General features: G+C 40.9%; 1 protein-coding gene across 8 annotated transcripts in view; it reads left to right on the forward strand.

Annotated features, from left to right (window-relative positions):
• Positions 1–25,183, forward strand: part of svila (supervillin a) — a 340,124-nt gene that overhangs the window by 233,303 nt on the left and 81,638 nt on the right. For 5 of the 8 annotated variants that reach the window (XM_072576064.1, XM_072576065.1, XM_072576067.1 and 2 more), the window contains 3 exons: positions 8,513–8,744; positions 12,598–12,730; positions 23,898–23,945. In XM_072576064.1, coding sequence (XP_072432165.1) covers positions 8,513–8,744; positions 12,598–12,730; positions 23,898–23,945 — 413 coding nt within the window. The remainder of the gene's footprint in view (positions 1–8,512; positions 8,745–12,597; positions 12,731–23,897; positions 23,946–25,183) is intronic. The other 3 variants (XM_072576066.1, XM_072576070.1, XM_072576069.1) reach the window with 1 other exon arrangement.

Consider the following 25,183-nt stretch of genomic DNA (forward strand, 5'->3'; position numbering starts at 1 on the left):
CAAAATATCAGCAGTTCTCCAGGTACGATTAAACTAAGTCTGAACTAAAGCCCGTATTCTTCACATAGGATATATCCACATAATATTTTTGTTTTGTTTAGTTAAGGTCCAGTCTTGGATACCTCAATGTGTGGGGCACCCTGACTGAGACTTGCCATCTCGTACAAAAGGAAATTCTTCATGTCACCATCAGGACCTTATCCAGTATGCATGCCAGCCTAACCACCCACCTGTCAGAACCTGTCATATCACTCCTGGATAGAGTAGATTCTGTAAATTTGTTTGCTCTAGCAATTCCAGACATGGTACATCATCGTAACAGTTTATTAATTTGTGATTTGGATAGTCATTTCTTCCTCTATCTACTGTGCATGTGCCAACCATGATTCCTGGGTCACTGGGACCATTTTCTGGGGAGGTGGCACCTACACAAGTGGGACAGTCTGCACCTGAACCAGACTTGGACCAGCATCCTTTGCAGGTGGGTCGGCTAGTGTTGAATGGAGAAATGTAAACTAATTTGGTTGGGAGAGGGACACACAGTGTTCATTCCGTAAGGACCCAGCATACTTTATTGAAGGAACAAGCGCAGAGGGATTTCAGCCATGTTGATTGTAAAGAGAGTAAGGCAGGCTGGATGGCCCCTACTTTGAATCTAGGAGTATGTTGGGTAAGACATGAGTTAATGTGGATCAACATGTAGAGTTGAGATGTTGTTGCCATCACACATATGGATAAGTAAGTGGCAGGACTAGCAATCCAACATTCCAGGGTACAGGATCATCAGGCAGGAGAGAGAAGGCTGTAAAAGAGGGTCCTCTACTTTTGTCATTTATGTAAATGATTTGGATGTGAGCACAAGAGGTACAGTTAGTAAGTTTGCTGATGACACCAAAATTGGAGGTGTAGTGGACAGCGAAGAGGGTTACCTCAGATTACAACAGGATCTTGACCAGATGGGCCAATGGGCTGAGAAGTGGCAGATGGAGTTTATTTCAGATAAATGTGAGGTGCTGCATTTTGGTAAAGCAAATCTTAACAGGACTTGTATGCTTAATGGTAAGGTCCTCAGGAGTTTTGTTGAACAAAGAGACCCTGGAGTGCAGGTTCATAGCTCCTTGAAAGTGGAGTCGCAGGTAGATAGGATAGTGAAGAAGGTGTTTGGTATGCTTTCTTTTCCTGGTCAGAGTATTGAGAGGTTGGGAGGTCACGTTGCCACCATACAGGACATTGGTTGGGCCAGTGTTGGAATATTGCGTGCAATTCTGGTCTCCTTCCTATCAGAAAGATGTTGTGAAACTTGAAAGGGTTCAGAAAAGATTTACAAGGATGTTGCCAGAGTTGAAGGATTTGAGCTATAGGGAGAGGCTGAACAGGCTGGGGCTGTTTTCCCTGGAGCATCGGAGGCTGAGGGGTAACCTTATAGAGGTTTATAAAATGATGAGGGGCATGGATAGGGTAAATAGGCAAAGTCTTTTCCCTGGGGTTGGGGAGTCCAGAACTAGAGGGCATAGGTTTAGGGTGAGAGGGAAAAGATATAAAGAGACCTAAGGGGCAAGTTTTTCACGCAGAGGGTGGTATGTGTATGGAATGAGCTGCCAGAGGAAGTGGTGGAGGCTGGTACAATTGCAACATTTAAGAGACATTTGGATGGGTATATGAATAGGAAGAGTTTGGGGGGATATGGGCCGAGTGCTGGCAGGTGGGGCTAGATTGGGTTGGGATGTCTGGTCGGTATGGACGGGTTGGACCGAAGGGTCTGTTTCCATGCTGTACATCTCTGTGACTCTATGTTATTAGTTAAAGAGCCTGTTACTGCAGTAGGAAGGAGGATATTCTGGAAGAGTTTTCAAATGAGGCTTTGTGGATAGAGCCTAGAAATAAACAGAGACCGACACACCACCCAAACAGCATGCAATAGAGGAGCAGATACATAGACAATTCACTGAGATGTGCAAAATCAATAATAGGGTAACTACATTAGGGAGCCAAATTCTCTAATATTAATTGGGATTATCATAGTGTAACGGGTTTAGAGGGGACAGAGTTAAAAGTTATTGAGGTGAGCCCTTTATATCAACTCACAGAGATGAATAAGGGATAGTGCAGTGCTGCACTTAATTCTGGGGAAACAAAGCTAGTCCAGCTGACAGTGAAACTGTTTTGGATTAGGGGAAAGCAGATTTTGTTGAAATAAGGCAGGAACTGGCCAACGTAGACTGGAAACAATTATTGTTGGGTAAATTCACAGCAAAATAGTGTGACAGGGAGAGTTGTTGGTTCAAAATGGAACTGCTGAGAGTACAGGCCCAACATGTTTGTTTTGGGGGAGAAATATGGGTGCAGCAAGTCCAGACAACCATGGATGTTTATGAATATTCACCTTTGGATAAGAAGGAAAAGAGAGGCTTTTAACAGGTACAAAAGGAGCAAATCAGTGGGTGAACCTAAGAAAGTAAAGATCAGGAATAGTCAACATGGCTTTGTCAGAGGGAGGTTGTTCCTAACAAATCCAATTGAATTTTTCAAGAAAGTGATCAGGTGTGCAGACAAGGGTGGTGCAATTGATGTCGTTTATATGGATTTCATCAACGCCTCTGACAAGGTACCATATGATGTGCAGGTTATGTGGATTGGCCATACTAAATTGCTTATAGTGTCCTGGAATGTGCAGGTTAGGTGGATTAGCCATGGGAAATGCAGGGTTACAGGGATAGGGTAGGTGGGGTTGGATTGGGTGAGATGCTCTTCAGAGGGCCACTGTGGACTCAATGGGTCAGATGGCCTGCTTCTTTGTTGTGGGGATTCAGTTACTCTATGAGAGACTGATAAGGTAAAAGCACATGGATTCCAGGGTAACTAAACAAGTTGGAACCAAAATGGACTTGGTAGTATGAGACAGAAGATGGTGGTAGAAAACTGCATGTTTGTTTGAGAGGAGGCCAGTGTCCGGTGGTAGGTCCTTTTATTGTTTGTGATGTATATAAACAATAGATAAGAAAATGTGTAAGGTTTGCGGTTGGTAAGTAAGTTTACGGATGTAATAAAGATTGGCTTAGTGATTGACAGTGAGGAAGAAGGTGTTAAATTACAGAAGATAGAGATGGATTGGTCAGATGGTAGATCACCGACAGATGGAATTAACCCTGATAAAAGTGGAAGCACTTTGGAAGAAGTAACAAAACAAGGGAGTACTCAATAAATGGCAGGACACTGGGAAACTCAGAGGAATAGAAAGATCTTGGGTACTTGTCAACAGATCCCTGAAAGCTCAGGATAGATTAAGAGGGGAGTTAAGGCAGCATAAGGGACATTGACTTTGTCAGTCATGGCATAAATTATTAGGAGTCGAGAGTGGGGTGCTGAAAAAGCTCAGCAGGTCAGGCAGCATCCGAGGAGCAGGAGAATCGATGTTTTGGGCAATAGCCTTTCATCAGGAATGACGCTTGTGAGCCAAGGGCGTGGAGAGATAAATGAGAGAAGGGCTGGGGCTGAGGGGAAAGGAGCTGAGAGTGCAATAGGTAGATGGAGGTAGGGGGTAATGGTGATAGGTCGGAGAGGAGGGTGGGGCAGGTAGGTGGGGAGGAAGATGGACAGGTAGGACCGGTCACTAGGGCGATGCCGAGTTGGAAGGTTGGAACTGGATAAGGTGGGGGGAGGGGGAAAATGAGGAAACTGATGCCCCTCAATGATGCCCTTTAGCCCATCTCATCCACTTCCCACACCTCCATCCTCGAACCCCACTCCAACAAGGACAGAACCCACCCACCCCAAACCCCCAGTCCTCACCTTCCATCCCACCATACTCCGCATACATCACATCATCCTCCGCCATTTCTGCCACCTACAAATGGACCCCACCGCCAGAGATATATTTCCCTCCCCTTCCCTATTCACTTTACATAAAGAACCATTCCCTTTACCACTCTCTTGTCAGGTCCACGCTCCCCCTCCCATTCGGCCAAGGACATGCAGGTCCTGGGCCTTCTCTATTGCCATACCCTAACCATCCAACACCTCGAGGAAGAGCGCCTCACCTTCCACTTTGGGGTCCTCCAACCATACAACATCAATGTGGATTTCACCAGTTTCCTCATTTTTCCCCCCACCCCCGCTTATCCCAGTTCCAACCTTCCAACTCAACACCTCCCTCATGATCCATCCTACCTGTCCATCTTCCTCCCCACCTATCCACCCCAGCCTCCTCTTTGACCTAGCACCATTATCCCCACCTCCATTTACCTATTGCACTCTCAGGCTCCCTTTCTCCAGCCCCAACCCCAACTCATTTATCTTTCTAGCCCCTCGGCTCACAGCCTCATCCCTGATGAAAGGCTATTGCCCGAAACATCGATTCTCCTGCTCCTCAGATGCTGCCTGGCCTGCTGTGCTTTTCTAGCACCCCACTCTCAACCCTGATCTCCAGCATCTGCAATCTTCAGTTTCTCCTAATTAATTATTTGGAAACGAGAGGTTATGTTGGTGCTGTAGATGACTTGATTAAACCACAGCTGGAGTACAGTGTGCAGGTCTAGGAAGAATGCACTGGAGAGGGTGCATAGGAGATTTTCTAGAGTGGAATAGTTTAGCTATTAAGAGAGGCTGGATAAGCTCAGATTGATTTCTTTAAGCGGGGAAGGCTGAGGGGCCTCCTAACTCAGGTGTATGAAGGACTGGGCTAGAGTGGATAGAAATCAGCTGTTCCCTCTTTTGAAGGGTCAATGGCAAAGGTGAAATGCAGGAGGTTAAGAGGGGATTTGAACAAAACCGGAGGGTGATTGGAATCTGAAATGCGCACTGCCTGGGAGTTGGGGGAGGGAACCTCCTTACATTTGAAGTGTCATAATATACAAGGCTATAGGTGTGTTTTTTTTAATCGATGCAGACTCAATGGGTGAAAGGGTTACAGTAGAATTCTATGACTCCTGAACTTCAGATGCAGTTATTGAACAACTCTGTCGTGAGTATCCCAGCAAACTTCATATTTGACTAACAACCTGATGAGCCCTTATTGCCACCTTTGCAGTTTACTATTCATTCATCCTTACAAGAAAATGAGATTATTGGAAGCTTACAGTGTTGGATATAGGCTTTGGCCTTAGAGGATGGTCTGCATCTTACTAAAAATGTGATCATCACAACTTACAAGAAACGAATGCATTTGAAAGTGTTATAATCAGCACATGATGCATGGCCTTCACCTGGCTTCTTGAACACATAGTTACTTGACATCCATTCTTGGAGGCTCACTGACCAGCAAATACCACTTCCAGCTACTTACTGACCAGTTTGAGTATGATATCATAGCAGTTTTGTATCTGGACTAGTCATCCAGAAACCTCAATAAATGATCACGGAGAGAAATCTATTTTCCCTATGCCCTCTGGCCAAATGTGACCCCCAATCCACAACAATGCAATTGACCCTTAACTTCCCCTTCAAATAGCCCAGTAAGTCATTCAGTTCTTTTGAACCAAATAGCTCACCACCGCCCTCTCAAGGACAATTAGCGATAAGCAGTAAATGCCTGTGATGTCCATATCCTATGAATACATTAAAAAACATTCATTGCCAATTGACATGATTGGCATAACCACAAAATGGGGCAAATTCCTAGACCACCAACTCCTTCAGCAACAACAAGCATTACAGTACACTTATATAGCATTTTTAACATTGTCAAAGGATACTGGAATATTAGCAAACTCGATTCAATATTGAGCCACGTAAGATTTTAAGACCTAAAGGTAGTTCGGCAAAGTGAGTGGTGGTGGGTGAACAGGACTTGCTGCAAGTTAGGACACTGGTAACAGAATTTTGGGTGGTCTCAAATTTCTAGAGCATGGAATGTGGGAGGTGGGCTTAGAGTGCACTGGGATAGTTCAACATCAAGATAACAAATCTGTAGATAAGGATTTCATCAATAGATGAACTGAAGCAGAGAAGTGTCATATGATGTTACAAGAAGGCAATAGGAAGTTATGGTGATGTTGCAGATATGCGTTTGAAAGCGTATCATTATGATACCAGGTTTGTGAACAGTCTGGTTCCCTCTCAGAGTTGTCTGAAAGAGGGATGGACTCCGCAATAAGGGAATAGTTTGTGATAAAGACCCCCCCCCAAAAAAAAGCCTTTTATCTTCCTGTATTCGGTAGACAAAAATTTCTGCTCACTCAGAACTGAATGTGGAACAGCTGCTTGGCAGTTCCAAGATAAGAAGATGCTGTGAGACATGGTGGGAAGATAGAACTGGCTGACATTAACTTGTGTATGAAAATGAAGGCAACAGTTTACAGTGATGTCGCTGAAGGATGGAATTTAGATGAGAAATAGAAAGGAACATCTTTGAGAGATACTAAAGCAGATGGAATGGGGACAGGAGTTATTATTGGTGATTATCTGGCTAGAGTTAGATAGGTAAGAATTGAACGAAGCAACAGCAATTGCATCCAGTTGGACAGCAGTGGACAAGCATTAGAAGAGGTCATTCTCAAACCAGACAAATCGAGAAGCCTCAGCAGGTTTCCTGAACCCACTGACCTGCATTTCTATCAGTGCTGACTCAATGACCAGAATTTTACCAGTCCTTAGGCAATTGGCTGAGATGTGAGAAGGCATCAGGACCATGTCATTTTGTCAGCAGTAGGATAGCTCTCAGATTGCCTATCCACACCGAATCCCAATAAACCTACTTGAGTGCTTACTTCTGGGCCACTTGTAGCCTCTGCCTGCCTTTTACCTGGGATGAACAAGACAACTAACTGAAACCTCGGGCTGTGTAGGGGTTCTCCTTTTGTGGGCGCTCTGCAGTTAATGGCATCAGTGGCTGCCGCACAGTAGAACTGCTTGGGTAACACAAACCACAAACTCTCTCCCTGGGTTGCTGCCTAACCCCAGCATCTTCCAAACTCCATCGACACACTCCACGCCTGCCCAAAGGTTGAGGAGCCCACTGCCCCCTCACCCATGTCTGCAGTCTCAGTAATAGCAACCAGTAGGCAACTGAATTGAGGTCATCTCCCGCTTTTGACCTTGGTAGCAGGATTCCTGCCATCATGGGAAAATGATGTGGAGGAGCTGCTGTTGGACTGGGGTGGACAAAGTTTTAAAATCACACAACTCCAGGTTGTAATCCAACAGGTTTATTTGGGAGGACGAGCTTTCAGAGCGTTGTTCCTTCAGGTAGCTGTGGGGAAAAAAATAAACCCAATATGACTACAGCTGTCTTCTCACCATTTTACAATCATAGTGTCAACTGCAAGTTCATACAAAATGTATATGAATGGAATTGTAAACATGTACATGAAATGGTTTGTGCGGAAACTGGGAAAAAGAATTGCATTGAAGCATGAGTGATGCTAAGTTGAGAGTGGCTAAGATATCTTGTAGATTTGAGAGATTGAGTAGAATGGACCTATAGGCCCAGGAGTTTGGAAGGAGAATCCTTTTAAGGTTCTAAGAGTAGTTTGGAAAGTAGATGCTGAGGTGCTTGTCTTCTGGCTGAGAGTCTAGAACTGAGAGAGATTGAAGTCAGCCATCTAGGATCAAGACGAGGTGGATGTTCCTCTCAGCAGGGTTGTCAATCTTTTGAATCTTCTTTCATACAAGGCTGTAAATGTTCATCATTCAATATATTCAAGATTAAGCTTGGTAGATTCTTGGCATCAAGAGATCTGGGGATTGACTGGATATTAGAGTAGAAGATCAGAGATGATCATCTTGAATGACCAGTAAGCATAATGTACCAAAAGACTTTATCCTGCGCCGAATTTTTATTTGCTGATGCAAATGCAAAAGGTGGTTTACTCTGCAGTTGATTCCATTTTGCTTATGTATGAGTGCTTGAAATGGTCACTGGGTGCTGATGTTCCATTCCCTCCTCTCAAACACACAAAACTTGCTGCTAAAACAAAGGATTCTCAAAAAATTCTTTATGCATGTCTTCGCTGCTTGTGGTATTCATATACAGTATTAGCATAAAAGCTGTAATGTGCTGTGAGCAGTGAACTTACTACAAACAGAAATTAAACCCATGTGCAAATGTTAGCTCAATGAATCACATGGTTACGACTGAGATGATGGTTGTACAGAGGCTGCGGCCAAAATACATTATTGCTCCTATTAAACAGACAAACTCCACAAGCACACTCTTAACGCAAATATTGTTTACACAAAGCTTGGTTGTGTTGAAATTGATAGAAAACATATTTTCTGTAAAACCAGTACCATAAAAATTTATGCTTCACACAATATTTTGTAGTGACTATTGAGGTATTGCGCTTGAAGTGAGAGACAATGAGAAACTTAATAAAAACGAAGTCTCTTTTTATTGTTTTCGTTAAATATGTCAGAATATTTGTTTGTGATTGCGTGTCTGATGGACATACTCTAAAAACAGATGAAGGTTAAAAGCAAATTGAAAATCTGTAAATCTCTTAATCTGGCAAATGTATGAAAGATGTTTGTATATTATTTATGTTCATACTAATGTGACATTGTTCTTGTTGAATAGAGTGTGTGGAGCATGCTCCTGAAATGAAAGCAGAATCGGCAACAACGTTCATTGCATCACAGGTTTCTGCTGTAACATCCTCCAGACTCTCGCATCAGCAGCCAGCCACACAAATAGAAAGCAAGGTGCCTTATGATCATCAATTGGAACTAAGTACCAAAACTGGCAGAACTGAAATAAGTGAAGGGATCCCAGAGTTCTCTACTGGAAAAGCAATGTCTATTAAAGAAAGGTAATGATGAACTAATTGTGCAATATTCTATAATAGTCTAGATTTGTTATCCAGCCGCATGCTGAGTTTTAAAATGCTGCTGATCTCCAAATGGAAATATAAATGTGAAATATTTATATATACTGATAAATGGTTTAGATGTAGTACCTTAATGCATGCAGACTTATTCTTGTCCTTTGTTCTAGTTTCTTGATGGCATTGCTACCTGTGAGGTAATGTATACATCGCTTTGCGGTTTTATAAAGTAATCGTGTTCAAATATTTTGCAGGAGTCAAATTATGCATTAACTTGATGTTTCTTAGTTTAGTGGACAAATCAAATGTATAGTTCAGTTTCACTTGTGACTATCTACTTAAATTTTAACACTGAAGAATTGTAGCAAACTATTTTTCCCTAGGTGGTACTAACAAGAATGCCTTTTGCTTTATCAGAGTACTAAATGTTTTGCAAAATTCAGCATTTATACTCAAATGCTCTCTGTAATAGAAATGCTTAGAGATTAAAATATTAGAAAGGTGTGTATTTTGTAATTAAAAATCATTGCAACAGTAGGAGTGTTACAGGCATCTGTGTGCTGCATATAATACAGCCAGATCATTGGTTTTACGTTTTCAACCACTGAACATGTTCTTTACTTTAGAGGTGAAGACCCTTTGTCAGAACATATTGCTGACATAGACTTTGAGCCACTGATGTAAGTCTGTATTTTCTTAGTGCTGGCAACCCCACTGTATTTTGCTGACATTTTCTATTTAAATTTTAGGTCATCTTCATCTTCCTCCATTTTCTCACTCCTTTTTTTGTTTTTGCGTGCCTCTATCTGATTCTTTTTCCCTATGTTATGTATGCTTCTATATCACTGATGTTTTGCATGCACAAATAAGTAAGAGTCAGTCATTAAGCCAACAGGTTCCTTCTGGTGAGTGCCATATCTGTTTGTTTTCATCCCTCTCATTTTCTTTCAGCTTTTGAAGATTAGTTTATCTTTCAGCTTTATGTTTTGATGAAGAGTATATATTTGAAATCCTTATGGATACTGACTGACCCACTATGTACTTCCACTATTTTCTGTTTTATCTCCGATTTCCAGCATTTTTTAAGATTATTTTTACTTTCAGTGTGGTTAATATCCAGGTTAGCAATTTGGCGTACAGCTGTTTTGCAGATGTAGATGCTGATGTTTTGTTTTGAAAGCTGCAAAAGGTACAATACTTTAAAAGCTTGAATTATTTTTGTAAATGTTTATTTTAGAGTGACCTTCCAGGGATTACTTTTGAGTTAATGCAAGCAAACACCAATTTCTGATGCAAGTCATTTGCGAAATCTTGGCAATCTTCCAGTAGTACAGCATAAATGATTGCTTGCAGATTCTGTTCACTATATTTGGTAATTGATTTCTTGTGTCCATAACAAGGTCTTAAATTTCTCTGTCCATAAGCATTGTTCAACACTCTGATACTTCACAAATAGTTTCTACGCTTCTCCGATTCTTTACTTCATTTTGATCAGGAACGTATATTGACTTATTTTAAATTAATAATATGTATCATTGTAAAGCATTAACATTTAAGCATTTAGTTCCATTGAATCAAACTGTAATATTTATATGCTGAGTGTAGTAGTTAATAACCATTCATTTAACTCACCTTAGAAACATGTAGGATGGTTGAAAAAACTTCACTTAATTTTGTGGCTTTAAAAAGAAGTAACTCTGCCAATGTTGAATTGTATTTAAGGTACAGTTTTTTTTCTCTTGAGTAATGAGTCAATCTTAACAGATTATTAAGGTTTGGATATTGAGCAATTTGGAAGACTTAAGTATCAAAATTACAAGTTTGGAAAAAAATCTTCCTCCTAACTGAATTGTCAATTTGGGATGTACATTCGAGGCAAAGCAGTTTTTTAAAAAAAAAATAGGTTGAATAATTACACTTAACATTGACTCCCTTAGTGACTATGTTAATTTATTCATTGAGGAACTGAGCTAGTGGGTCCAGAGCATTATAATTAACAATATAATTACCCTTTTAGAAAGAGGTTGGTATACCATGCTAATCAGTCCGACATGCCCTGAGAAGGAATATTGTTGAGATTCATTCCTGCAGGTAGTCAATTGTTCTGGGAGATGTCTAAAATACTAAATTTTTTACTGTTTTTCATACTCTTCCTTTCTGTCTCTTTATTTTGTCTTTCTTTTTCCCCCACGCTCTAATACATCCACAATAGTTCAATTCCACTAGGATGCAGGCTGTGGGTTCTGTTATTGTCAGAAGACCTTTGCCATCCCTTTCTTTGATCACATGTCCTGGAAGTTGAGGCAGAAATCGTGTGATTGGAACACTGTAAGAAAAAGCCTAATAATTCATAGAATTCTTATGGTTAGCTCACAGAAGGAGGCCATTCAGTCCATCATGTCGATAGAAATTCTTCGCAAGTGCAACTCAGCTGGTCCCATTACCCCACCATTTCCCTTGCAATCCTGCAATTATTTGTTCTCCAGATGGTTACCAATTCCCCTTCAAAAGCTCACAATTGTGTCCATCTATTTTGTACTTTCAGGGTATGCATCTCATAGCCTAATGATTCACTACATAAGTCATATTACTGTGTCATATTGATTCTTGGCAACTGTGCAAAACATACGTCCTCCAGATTCCAACCCTTAAGCCAACAGGAATAACTTGTCTCTTATCTATTCTCTTGGACTCTCTCATTACTTTGAACACCTTTTATTAAATCTTGTCTCAACCTCTTTCCTTTATAGAAATTGCTTCATCTATCCATGTGGCAAAAGTATTTAATCCCTGAAACTACTGTGAAGAACTTTTTGTGCAACTTCTCTGAAGCTATCATCTACTCTCAAAGTGTGGTGTCAAGAATTGGATGTGCAGTAAGATGTGCACTCCAACAATATTTCACCCATTATTATCTCAATTATATCAATTTTTTTTCTGTTTGCTCGTGTCATGGTGCAAGCTTAAGAAAACTTGGCTTCTGTTTGTTGGAAAAATACAATTGTATAAGTTTGACAGGCCTCATATTTCAAGTAAATAGAACCTTTGCTGTTTTTGCAGCTGTGAATGTTTAATAGATCAAATTCTTTCTCTCTTGCCCCCCCAAAAAGAATTGGCGTTGCAGTCTTGTTATTTTCTTTGTGGGGCCTTCATGTTGCTTTGGTAATTAAGGCATGACCAGTGATCCAATTTAAAATTCAGAAAGTTTCTTACCAAAATATTTAGTGACCAAGTATCTGGCACACAATATTAGTTGGCATGGGGGTTTATTTTTAAGAGATCTGAAAATAGATTTTTTTTTTAAATTAGCGTATAGAAAGTGGTTACTCATGTCAGCTATTGAGGCTGCAAAAATCCTAAATTTAGTTTGTATAATAAAGAAACAATGAGCATCCAAACCATTGCTTTGATTTTCTGTCAATTCTATACAAAATTTATTGAGGTGGTAAGATTACTGAAATAAATAAATGTGGTTTCATAAAATTTTATTCAAAAATTTTAGATGTTATATTCAAATATAAAGGTTCCAATTCATAGACTGGAGACAGGAAATACATTTGTGTAATGGCACAGCATAGACTTGCATTAGTTCACTTGGGCAGGCCTTGATAACCGTGAAGAATGTCACGTGGAGTGCACATGTACGAATAGGCAGAACTAAGCCTGTTCTCTCCTAGAAATGTAACGTAGAAGTCATGAATCTTCTGAACTATTGGACCTTCTACATTCATAAAATTGAGAATTTCATTTTCTCAACAATGTAATCTATCTCCTCTATTGGTGATTGTGCTGCTTAAACCTGATCATGTGACTTACGCCAGGACCTTTTTTCCCCCAGGATGGCTTTGCTGAAGAGAAGTGGAGAAGAAGACTGGAGGAACAGAATTAACAAGAAGCAGGATAATGGCAAAGTGACCAGAACCAGTCGCTGTACCCAGTTTCAAGAAACAGAACATTCTTATATTAAAAAGGTAATGCTGCTTACAAAATAAAATGTTACGTAAATTGTTTCTAACAGAGTAAATAGCAAAAGCACATTCCTCCTTTTTTGGTTTGTGACTTTGGAATTTAAGGATGGAATGTCATAGATATGTCGACATAACACATTATGTGGTTTTCAAAGCTGGAGAGAGCTGAATGGTCAGTGACACAATAAAAAGAATCGAGAACTTAAAATTATGAAGCACCTGAAACTGATTTAGGCATTTCTGATGAATCGCAGAAGATTAGTGTATGAGTCACAGAGGGTTAGTACAGAGGTACAGCAGGAAATGAGGAAAACTATGAGATTGTTATTGTTTATTCAGAGGGCGATGAATACAAAAGTAAAGTGGTTATGATTCTGCTTGGCATTATTAAGATCACATTTGAAAAACTGTGTGCAGTATTGATCTCCTTATTAAAGGAAGGATGATAATACGTTGGAAGCAGTTCAATTAATGTTTATTAGAATAACTGCTGAAATGGTAGGTTGCCTTCTGAAGAAAGGTTGAACAGGCTAGGTTTGTATGCACTGGATTTTAAAAGAGTAAGACGCAACTTGATTGAAACATTGTAAGATCCCTGAGGGATCTTAACAGGGTGGATCTGAAAAAGATGTTTCGTCTTGTGGGAAATTATAGAACTAACGGCCAATATTTAAAAATAAGGTCTTACTATTTTAAGACCAAAATGTGGATAAATTATTTCTCCAAGAGTGTTAGGTGGCTTTGGACTTCTCTAATGAAGTAGAGGCTTTGAATTTTTCCAAGACTGAGACAGATAGATTCTTGATTATCTGTGGAGTGAAAAGTCAGTAGGGGTACATGTCATAAGGTCATAGAGCTGTACAGCATGGAAACAGACCCTTCGGTCCAACTCGTCCATGCCGACCAGGTATCCCAACCCAATCTAGTCCCACCTGCCAGCACCTGACCCATATCCCTCCAAACTCTTCCCGTTCAAAGAACAAAGAAAATTTACAGCCCAGGAACAAGCCCTTTGGCCTTCCAAGCCTGAGCCGATACAAATGTATTGTCTAAACCTGTCGGTCAATTCCTAAGCATTTGTATCCCTCTGCTCCCCACCTACTCGTGCATCTGTTCAGATGCATCTTAAATGAATCTACCGTGCCTGCCTCTACCACCTCTGCTGGCAACACGTTCCAAATGCCCACCACCCTCTGTGTGAAGTACTTGCCGCATGTATCACCCTTAAACTTTCCACCTCTCACCTTGAAAGCATGATCTCTCATTATTGAATCCTTCACCCTGGGAAAAAGCTTGTCTCTATCCACCCTTCATGATTTTGTAAACCTCAAGTCAGGTCTCCTCTCAATCTCCTTTTTTCTAGTGAAAATAAACCTAATCTACTCAACTTTTCTTCATAGCTAGCACCTTCCATACCAGGCAACATCCTCGTAAATCTTCTCTGCACCCTCTTCAAACCATCCACATCCTTTTGGTAATGTATCGATCAGAACTGTACACAATATTCTAAATGCAGCCGAACCAATGTCTTGTACAATGTTAACATGACTTGCCAGCTTTTATACTTAATATCCCGGCCAATGAAGGCAAGCATACTATATGTCTTCTTGAACACTCTATCCACCTGTGCAGGGTACAATGGGCCTGCACTCCCAGATCTCTCTGCTCCTCAACTTTTCCCAAGGCTCTTCCATTCATTGTATAATTCGCTCTAGAATTAGTCTTGTCTAAATGCATCATCTCACATTTGTCTGGATTGAAAACCATCTGCCACTTTTCCACCCAACTCTCCAGTCTATCTATATCCTTCTGTATTCTTTGACAGTCCCTTATGCTTTCTGCTACTCCACCAATCTTTGTGTCATCTGAAAACTTGCTAATCATACCAACAGTGCCCTCTTCCAGATCATTTATGTATATTACAAACAACACTGGCCCCAACACTGAGCCCTGTGGAACACCACTGGTCACCTTTCTCCATTTCAAGAAACCCCTTTCACCTACTACTCTGTCACCTGTTGATCAACCAGTTCTTTATCCACCTAGTTAGAACACCCTGCACACCATGTACCCATCCAGATGCCTTTTAAATGTACTAGCCTCCACCACTTCCACTGACAGTTCATTCTACACATGCACCACCCTCTGCGTGAAAAACATGCCCCTTAGGTCTCTTTTATATCTTTCCCCTCTTAGCCTAAATCTATGCCCTCTAGTTCTGTACTCCCCCACTCCAAGGAAAAGGCCTTGTCTATTTGCCCAATCCATGCACCTTGTGATAAATGTGGAGAAATCCGAAAGGCTTATTGTACGGCAAGACAGACTGAAAGGGTCAAGTGGCCTATTCCTGCTTCTAAGTTGTATCTTTGTATGATATGCAGGAACAACTCCCATCCTCTTATTCAAAATAATGCCCAAGGACCATTATATCCACCTGAGAGATGGACCCACTTCTCATCTAGAGGCAGTAACACAACAGTAATGATACTGGACTGATAATCTAGAAATCTGGATGAATCCTCCAGAGACAGGAGATCAAATTCCACCTCGGTTACTGAGAAAATGTCATAGCCATACAACACAGAAACAGACCCTCAGTCAAACTCATCCATGCCAACCAAGTTTCCCAAACTAAACTAGTCCCATTTACCTACGTCTGGCCCATATTCTTATAAACCTTTCCTATCCATGTTTATGTCCAAATGTCTTTTAAGTGTTGTAACTGTACCTGTTTCTACCACTTCCTCTGGCAGTTCATTCCACATACAGACTGCATTCTGGGTAAAGAAGTTCCCGCTCAGTCCCTTTCAAATCTTTCTCTTCTTGCCTTAAAAATATGCCCCCTAGCTTTGAATTCCCCTACCCTAGGGAATAGACTTTTGCTCTCTACCTTATCTTTGCCCCTCATGGTTTTATAAACCTCTACAAAGTCACCCCTCAACCTCACAATCCTGTGAAAGAAGTTCCAGCCTCTCCCTATAACTCAAATTCTCCAGCCCCAGTAACAACTTGATAAATCTTTACTACACTCTCTCCAAGTTAATAATATCCTTCCTATAGCAGGGTGACCAGAACTGTACACAAGAAGGTAACTAGTGAATCTGAAATAAAATGCTTGTCTCGTTAATGTTGAGCGTGAAAATGCTTGTTTATTGTAGAAACCCCAATTGATATGCTAATGTATTTCCAGGGATGAAATCTGCCACCCTTTCCTGGTCTGGCCTAAATCTAACTCCAGATACACAACAACGTGACTGACTCATTGTTCCCCTTTGAAATGGACAAGTATGCCACTCAGTTGGATGAAAACACTATGAAGGAGCAGGAATGGGCCATTGGGCCTGCTCCACTATATTAGGTCACAGCTGATCAACCATCTCAATGCAATATGCAATGATATCCCTCAATGTCATTGGTAAATAGAAATCTATCACTCTGTATCTTGAATTTACTTAATGACTGAACTTCCACAGCCCTCTTTGGATTATAATTTCAAAGATTTCTCACTCTCTGGTTGCAGAAGCTCCTCTTTATCTCTGTCTCAAATCTGAAACTGTGCCCCTGGCTCTGAACCCCACAGCCAGGTGAAACCACTGTTCTGCATATACTCTCTTTATCCCATTAAAAATGTAAGTTTCTGAGAGATCACCTCACATTCTTCTAAACTCCACAGCATACAAGCTCTGTCTCATCAATTGTTCCTCGTAGGACAGTCCCATCATCCCAGGAGTCAGACTGGTGAATCTTCATTGTATTCTCTCTGTGGCAAGTAATCTTTACTTGGGCAATGGGACCAGATGTGTACAAGACTAGTGGGCTATACAATTGAAACAAGACTCATTTGCTTTTATCCTCAAATCTTCCAATAATAAAGGCTAACATGCCATCTGCCAGACGAATTGTTTACTACACCTCTTTTACTATTCATTCACGGATTGTGGCTAAATTACTGAATCAGGTGGGTTTCTACAGCATTTGACAGTGACTACATGGTTGCCATTAGACTAGTTTTTTTTTCCCAATTTTGTTTATTGAATTCAAGTTTAACCATCTGCCATGGTTGGATTCCAAGCTATGTCCCTAGATCGTTTGCCTTCAGTTCTGGATTGTCACAATAAGACTGCTCACTATTGAACAATGCATCTGAAAGGGAAATAGTATATCCTGTCCAACTGGCCCTTCATACTGGGTGCAAGTTGGGACAGCTGTCATACAGACTAGTCAAGCATGTTTTGGGTAAACCACCACAACCTACCTTTAATTCAGCTACTTATTAAGAAATCTCGCAGTCAGTCAAGTACTGAAACAATGATTTAAACTTTATTCAATGCTGCAACCAAAATAAGACCCCTCAAAATAAGCAAGTTAAATGTCTCAATTCTACTTACTATTATCCAATTAATGATGGAATTTAGCTACAACAGTACTGTGATATCCAGGGTTTAATACTTGTGCAGTGTTGGTCTTCAAAGTTCTGATGAAGAGTTCTGGTGTTCAATTCTTATACAGTTTCTCATCCTTCAGGTCAATGATGTGGCATTATGATGATCTTTTAGATTCTTTACTCCAAAGTATTGATTACGCTTCGACTGCTCTGCAGCATGCTTCCTTATCCCCTCTGTTCCTTGTAACATTTGGCCTTTACTGTCTGTTTGAAGACCCAGCCTGTTTTGCAATTAATTCCTTAATTTCTTCAGCTGGGCGGTCATTTTTCCTTGTGGCATGAGGCAGCCAGTTATCAAGCAGGTGTCAAAACAGTTTTGTTCATGTCGCCTCAACTCCTCCTTTTCCCAGGCATGGCTCATTGCTTTCAATCTCCTGTATAACAGCTTGCCTTTGTCCCTTACCAGTTTATTCCACACAGAGTTATTGCTGATCTCTTCATGTATAACAGTTTATCTTTCTCAACTCTTTTAATCCATGAAGCTTAATTAAAGTTCTGAAGTTTATAATATCACAAGCAGGAAGGTAAAGTCGCCATAGTCCCAGAGGACCATTTTAGAGAGAGAGAAAGAGAGAGAAGTGAGGATTTAACCTCAGGATTTCCATGTACCAGGCAAGTGGAGAGGTTGAGAAAGAGAGTCTCTTATGGTAAACTCAACCATTATAGGAATTCAACCCAAATTGTTGGTATTATTCTGCATCACAAACCAGCCATCCAGCCAAGTGAACAAACCAAACCTCACTAATGTAAACATCCTCACCAAATCATACTTTACATCCAATGTTGCAGCCTACTCCTCATCCCTGCCCTTGTCCTATACCATTGGCAGGAGAAACCCATCACAGGAGAGATCCTAGGAGCAACCTTCTCTATAAGCTGCATACATGTTCCACACACGCCAGTCAAACTGGGCCTGGAGAAGGTAATGAGGTAGCTCAGGAAGATGAAACCTACTTGACTTCATCCTCATTAATCTACTTGCTTTGCATGTATTTGTCGATGATCATGTTGATAGGAGTGACAACATCACAGTTGTTATGGAGGCCAACTCCCATCTTCACACTGAGGATGCCTTCCATTGTGTTGTGTGGCACCATTCTCATGCTAAATCGGACCAAATCAGAATATATCAAGCAATTTATAACTGGGCAGTGTGGCCCATCAGCACAAACCACAAGGCCAGTATATCCATCACTTTGCCATTACCATCAAGTAAGGGGACTAAACCTTGTTGCAGTGAGGAGTGGAGCTGTGCAGTTCTGCCATATCCAATCACAAATTGTGATGGAAAATTAAACAATTCCCTGGAGGAGGAGGAGGAAGACGTTCCACAAATATCCCCATCCCTAATGATGGGAAGCCCAGCACATCAGTATAAAGGACAACACTCAGACATTTGTAACCATCTTCAGCCAGAAGTGCCAAGGAGTTGATTCATTCTGATTCACGCATTCAAGTCATCAGGAAATTTGATTCGCTGTACATTATATCAAGAACTGGCTGAATGTACAAAGGCCTTGGGTTCTGCCAACATCCTGGTTTTAGTATTGAAGACTTGCAGTTCAGAAATAGAAGTGCCCTTAGCTGAGCTATTTCAGTGCAGCTACAGAATGTCATCTAGTTAATAATGTGAAATACTGTCCAGATTGGATTCATGACAGGTAGGTCATGCCTGAAAATTGAATTTTTTGCAGAGGTGACTAAGGTAGTGAACAAGAGAATGTCTATAGTTGTTGTTAATATGGATTTCCAGAAGTCATATAATACAGTCCTTGATAAGAGATTGTTCCCATAGATATGATGGCAAATTGCTAACATTGCGGAGAAATAGTTTGAGTAGCATGTAATCAAGTTAGTACTCAACGGCAGGATGTGACTGGTGATGTCCCTTGGTTAAGGCCTCAAGTTTTAACATTATTTCTTACCATCTTGGATATTAGTGTAGAAACTGCAAGAAAGTGAGGACTGCAGATGCTGGAGAATCAGAGTGGAAAAGTGTGGTGCTAGAAAAGCACAACAGGTCAGGCAACATTTAAGGAGCACGAGAGTCGATGTTTTAGGTGTAAGCCCTTCAGCAGAAATGTGGGGCCGGGGGAAGGAGCTGAGAGGCAATCAGGAGGGTGGGGGTGGGGCTGGGGGGAAATGTAACTGGGAAGATGATAGGTGGATGCAAGTGGAGGGGGATTGTGATAGGTTGAAGGGTGCCAAGTTGGAAGATTAGATGTTCTTCCTCCAGTTGGTGGGTGGCTAGAGTTTTGCTGTGGAGGTGGCCTGGGGCTTGCATGTCTTTGGTGGAGTGGGAGGGGGAGTTGAAGTAATTGGCCACAGGGCTTTGGGTTGTTTAGTGCATGTCCCAGAGACGTTGTTTGAAACGCTTCGTCCCTTACCAGCTTATTCCACAGAGACGTTGTCTGAAACGCTCTGCAAGTAGACATTCAGTCTCCCCGATGTAGAGGAGACCACATCGAGAGCACGGACACCAGAGATGAGGTGGCCCCACCCCTATCTGTGTTCCACAGACCATTCCCTCTGTGACTCATTTGTTAGGACCACGCCCCCTACCAACCCACCCTCCATACCCAGCACCTTCCCTTGCCGCCGCAAGAAGTGTGAAACCTGCGCCCACACCTCCCCCCCTCACCTCCATCCAAGGCACCAAAGGATCTTTTTGTGGCAGAGATTCTCCTGCACGTGCACCCACTTAATCTACTGTATTCATTGCTCTCAATGTGGTCTCCTCTACATCAGGAATACAACGCCAACACATGGAGCATTTCAGGGAACATATCTGGGACATATGCGCCCAACAGCCCCGCTACCCTGTGGCCGACCACTTCAACTCCCCTTCCCACTCCACTAAGGACAAGTTCTGGGCCTCCTTCACTGCCAAATCCAAGTCACCCGATGACTGGATGAAGAACATCTCATCTTCCGCCTTGGGACCCTCAGAAACACAGCATCAGCATCAACTTCACTAGTTTCCAAATCTCCCCTCCCCCGACCCTCCAACTTGACACTGCCCTCTTGACCTGTCCTACCCGTCTATCTTTCTTTTCTCCTATCTGCTCCACCCTCCCCACTGACCTATCACAATCACACCCCCACCTGCATCCATCTATCACCATCCCAGCTACATTCTCTCTTGCACTACCCTCGCTGTCCTATTTATCTCTCAGAACCCCCTCCACTATTCCTGATGAAGGGCTTATGCCTGACATGTCAAACCTCATGCTCCTCGGATGCTACCTGACCTCTGATGTGCTTTTCCAGCGCCACACTTTTCAACAATAGCATAGAAAGTCATCTATCCAAACTTGCTGATGAGACAAAATTAATCAGCATTGTAGACAGTGTAGATGATTGCATAAAACTACAAAAGGTTGTTGAGAGGCTAGGCGAATGGGCAAAACTGTGGCAGATGGATTTTAGCATGTGTGAGGTTATTCATTTTGAACTGTAAAACAATGGATCAACATACTTTGGTATGTTGGTAAATGGTATGAAGGTAAATACAGTGGATGTCCAAAGAGGAGTTGAGGTGAATAGACCTTTAAGATATCACAAACAGGTGCAGAAAATAATCAAGAAAACTAATGGAATGCTGATGTTTATATCTAGAGGGCTGGAGTGCAAGGGTGCAGAAGGATTGCAGCAGTTATATAAAACCGTGATTTGACCCTGATTGGAATAGTGTGAGCAAGTCCAGAACCACACCTTAGATTGACTTGGCAGGAATAAAACATAGGTTTACACGATGATATCTGGACTTCAGGGGACAGCTTATAGAAATTAGGTCGGTTTTCTCGAAAATTTAGACTAGGGATGATCAGATCAAAGTCTTCAAGCTAGCCCACCACATTACCAAGCAGTGTGTTCCATAGCCTGTCTGCTCACTGCATGAAAAGGTCTTTTTTTCTCACATCTTCCTTGCTGCTTTTGCCTTCTTGTTCCTTTTGCAAGTGAGGACATTATCTATCCAACATGTTCATGACATTTTCTACCAAATGTCCTCTCCGGCTCTTTCCCTCCAAGGAGTACAGTCCCATCTTCTTCCAACTAACTTCATCACTAAAGTTGTTCTTCCCTGGAATCTTTGTTAAATCGCTCCCTCATTCTCTCTAATATGTTCACATCTTCCTATGGTGTGCCACCCAGACTTGTACACAATACTCCAGCTGAGCTCTAAACAGTGTCTTATGCAAAATAACCTCCTTACTCCATTACGCTAAGCCCTAATAATAAAAGTCAGCATACTGTATACTTTATCAATTGTTCGCTCAACCTGTCCTGCCATTTTCAATTATCACAGTACATATGCACCCAGGTCCTTAGCTCCTGCATCCCTTTTGATTATAACTCTTATCTTATATTTTTTATCCGTGTTCTCTGTCCCAAAATGCACTACCTCATGCTTTTCTACATTGAATTTCATCTGCCAACTGTCCACCGACTCCTTATGTTTTTTTATTTGGAGTTCTACATTGTCCTCCCCACAGTCAATTCTTCTAAGTTTGAGACATCTGCAAACTTTCAAGTTGCGCCTGCTCATCAAGATCTTGATGATAATAATACATAGCAGGAGAATCCAAGTTCCAAATGACCCCAAACGAATTCCACAAAAAAAATTCTCCAGTCAACAAATATCCATTTACTGTTTACTGTCTTCACTATCACAGCACCAATTTTCCATTGACCTTGCAAATGGCCCTTTTATTCCGTGGTTTTTAACTTTCCTCAAGTTTTTTTAAGTTGCTTTGTTAACTGAAAAACTCCAGTGTCTGCAACAATAGATGTAACTTATGCTCTGATATTTGAAACTTTGCATGAGGCTAATCTGTGTAACAGACAAACTATTGTTGAATACCCCACAGACCACATCAAATAGTAAATGCAATCAAGTGAAATGCAATGGATTTCTCAGCATTCTAAGCAGAGCAAGTATTACCTTGCCAGTGGTTTTGCAGGTCACCATGCCAATGAACTTCTTTATGCTTCTAGTCCTGCCAATCTGATGTTGAAACTATTTGCTTCAGGATCTATATCCGATCTAATGCTCGATGTGTTTTAATTTTCACAAAATAATCTGCTAGAAGTAAATATCTTGTTATATGCAAAACCCTTTTCTGAGCATGAAAGTGTCAATATCCAGGATTGTTCCATTGTCCAAGGACAAGGCCAGCAGATATGTATGCCACCACCTTCCAAGACACTCCCCATCCTGACTTGGAAATATATCACCATTCCTTCACTGTCGTTGGGTCAAAATCCCTCCCTAATATCAATGTGGGTCTACCTACAGTGCACGATGAACTGCAGCAGTTCGAGGAGGCACCTCACCACCACCGTCTTATGGGCAATAAAAGCTGGCCCAGCCAGCGATGACTATTTCCCCCAGTGAATAAAAATAAGTCCAATTGAAAACCTAATTTAGCTTTATCTTTCACCCATCAGTAAACCATTTTAAAAATATTAAATAATAATTACCTGAGTTTCTGATAAGTTGTTCAATGTAGTTTACTTGCAATGCAGCCATTCAAAAACAGTCTCGTATTCTATCTTGTGACCAGAGGTAAACAAGCAGTAATTTGTTTTAAGATGAGCTACAAAATTGTATAGTATGGTGCATTACATAATTTCTGTTGGTGAAAAATGCTTTCTAATGATATACTATCATCTCCATTAGTCTGGCAACAGTTTGTCATTTTATCTGAGGTTTGAAAGTGACTGGAAGAGGGAGTCCGATGCTATTGAATGCAGTTGTTGGTATCTTTCTCACAATAATATGTTAGTCTATGACGTAAAGGGAAGTTGAGAGCCAAAAAGTTGCCAAGGAGATGAATATAAATTTGAATTGTTATTGTTCAGTTCAATTAATAAGTGAATTACTATAGTTTTACCTGGGTGCACAGCTACATGCTGTATTCCTTTTGGAAGATTATATGGCAATGGAGCAATTTTAGTTTGAGGAAATGAGTCATGGAGGATGGTGGCAAAGTAGTCATGTCGGAGGACCAGTATATCACAGGCCCAGGTTAATGGCCTGAGAACATTGGCTAAAATCCCACAGCAGCAACTTATGGAATTTTAATGTAATTTATAAACCTGGAACTGAGATTTGGTCTCAGTAACTACTGATGTGCATTACACTGAGCTGGGTTAAAATCCTGGAACACCCTTCCTAACAGCACTGTGTGTGTTGCTACACTGCAAGGACTGGAGCAGTTTAAGAAAGCAGCTCACCAGGTATCAGCAAATGTAAATCAAACGTTGCTGAACTTTTAATAGCCAGACAGCTGCATCTGAAGAGAGAGGTGGAAATGTTCAGCAAAGATTGTATCAACCTATCTAATATTGCTGCAAATTAATGCATTAACAAGTTGATGTGCAATTTTCATGTAGCATGCAATGGAAAATTCTGAAAAGAGTCTCAATGAGTCAAAGCAGTCATTTTATAAGTCTGCTTCACCCAATTTTCTAGATTTAATGGTGGGTTAAAGTCCATTTTAAAGTTTGCTTTACAGCAAAGCTTTTCCTTTGGATCTCAGTGATCCATTTCTCAGAGTTAACTGAGTATGCATGGAGCCACTTGTTTAGTCTTATCTCAATCATATATTGTAAAAGATTTGTATGTGTATCGATCTGGGAGTTTGACTTCATTTATCAAATTTGCAATGAATAGTATGCTGAACTGTTTTTGCCATCTTTCCCTTTTGTCTCAACCTGTAGGACAAAGGAGAGGTTACTGATGACATCTGTGTTTCTAATCAGCTCTGGGTAAGACCTACAATGTCCGTTAGGGATTTAATAGGTGTTTGCCTTTTGCATTTGTTTGTGTTTTTGGCTGTTGTTAGGAGCAGAATGCTATATTCCATTCTTACTGTCTTTAAATGGCTCCTTTTGTGTCGGTGATTGTGGGCTTAAATATAGCTTCAATCTTTGCCAGATAATGTATGAAGGATGATCCAAAATTTGTATAAATAAATGCAATTACTTGACTGTGGAAAGAAATACTGCCAAGTGAGGGAAAACTGATCCAGTCAGTGCTACGCCAGTGTATTTGTGTCTGTGTTTGTAATGTGTATCTGTATATCTGTAACCTTTGATTTATCCTTTTAGTCAAATCTTCTAACAATTTGTAGCAGAGTCATAATTAAGACATGTTTTGACTTTTGGATGAAAGGGACATTTTGGATAGCTAAAGGATCCGCATGCAGCTGACAGCAAGCAATAGAACATTCTCTTACCTTTTGATTTCTAGAAGAAAATCAGCCATTTTCCCTGCAGTGTATTATTGTGCTCTACTGCTACATATTGAGAATGAAACACATCATAATAGTATTAAATCAAATCTGCTCCACTGTTCAGTATGATCATGGCTGAAATTTGACTTCCAACTTCACTTTCCAACCTTCACTTTCTGAGAGACCTAAAATATGTTTTTATCAGCTTTACGCATCTGATAGAGTATCCACTTTGGGTACAGAATTGCAAAGATTCCCAAACTTTTGAGTGAAGATAGTTCTCTTCACCTCAGTCCTAAATGATCAGTCCCTTATCCTGAGATTGTGCCTCTGTGTTTTAGCCTCCCCAGCAGGCAAAAATTATCTTTATTTAACTTGTTAAACCCTTACAAAATCTTGAATATTTCAATTGTTTTGATTCGATCACTGTGAATTATTCAAAACTCCAGCAAATATGGACCAAATTTACTCAGCCAGTATATGATACCAGTGAAAGTCATTGCACTGTTATTGCATTGATACTGAATTAAAGATGCATATTTGTTTCCTCTTGAACATAATACAACAAACTAGAGTTTGAAGTTGTAGCCTTTAAATGTTGTCATATTCATAGAACGTAGAAAAGTACAGCACAGAACAGGCCCTTCGGCCCACTATTTTGTGCCAAGGATTATTCCTAATTTAAAATAAAATAACCTAACCTATGTACCCCTCAATTCACTGCTGTCCATGTGCATGTCCAGCAGTCGCTTAAATAACCCTAATGACTCT

Source organism: Chiloscyllium punctatum, chromosome 8 (genome assembly GCF_047496795.1).
Source record: "Chiloscyllium punctatum isolate Juve2018m chromosome 8, sChiPun1.3, whole genome shotgun sequence".
NCBI lineage: Eukaryota > Metazoa > Chordata > Chondrichthyes > Orectolobiformes > Hemiscylliidae > Chiloscyllium > Chiloscyllium punctatum.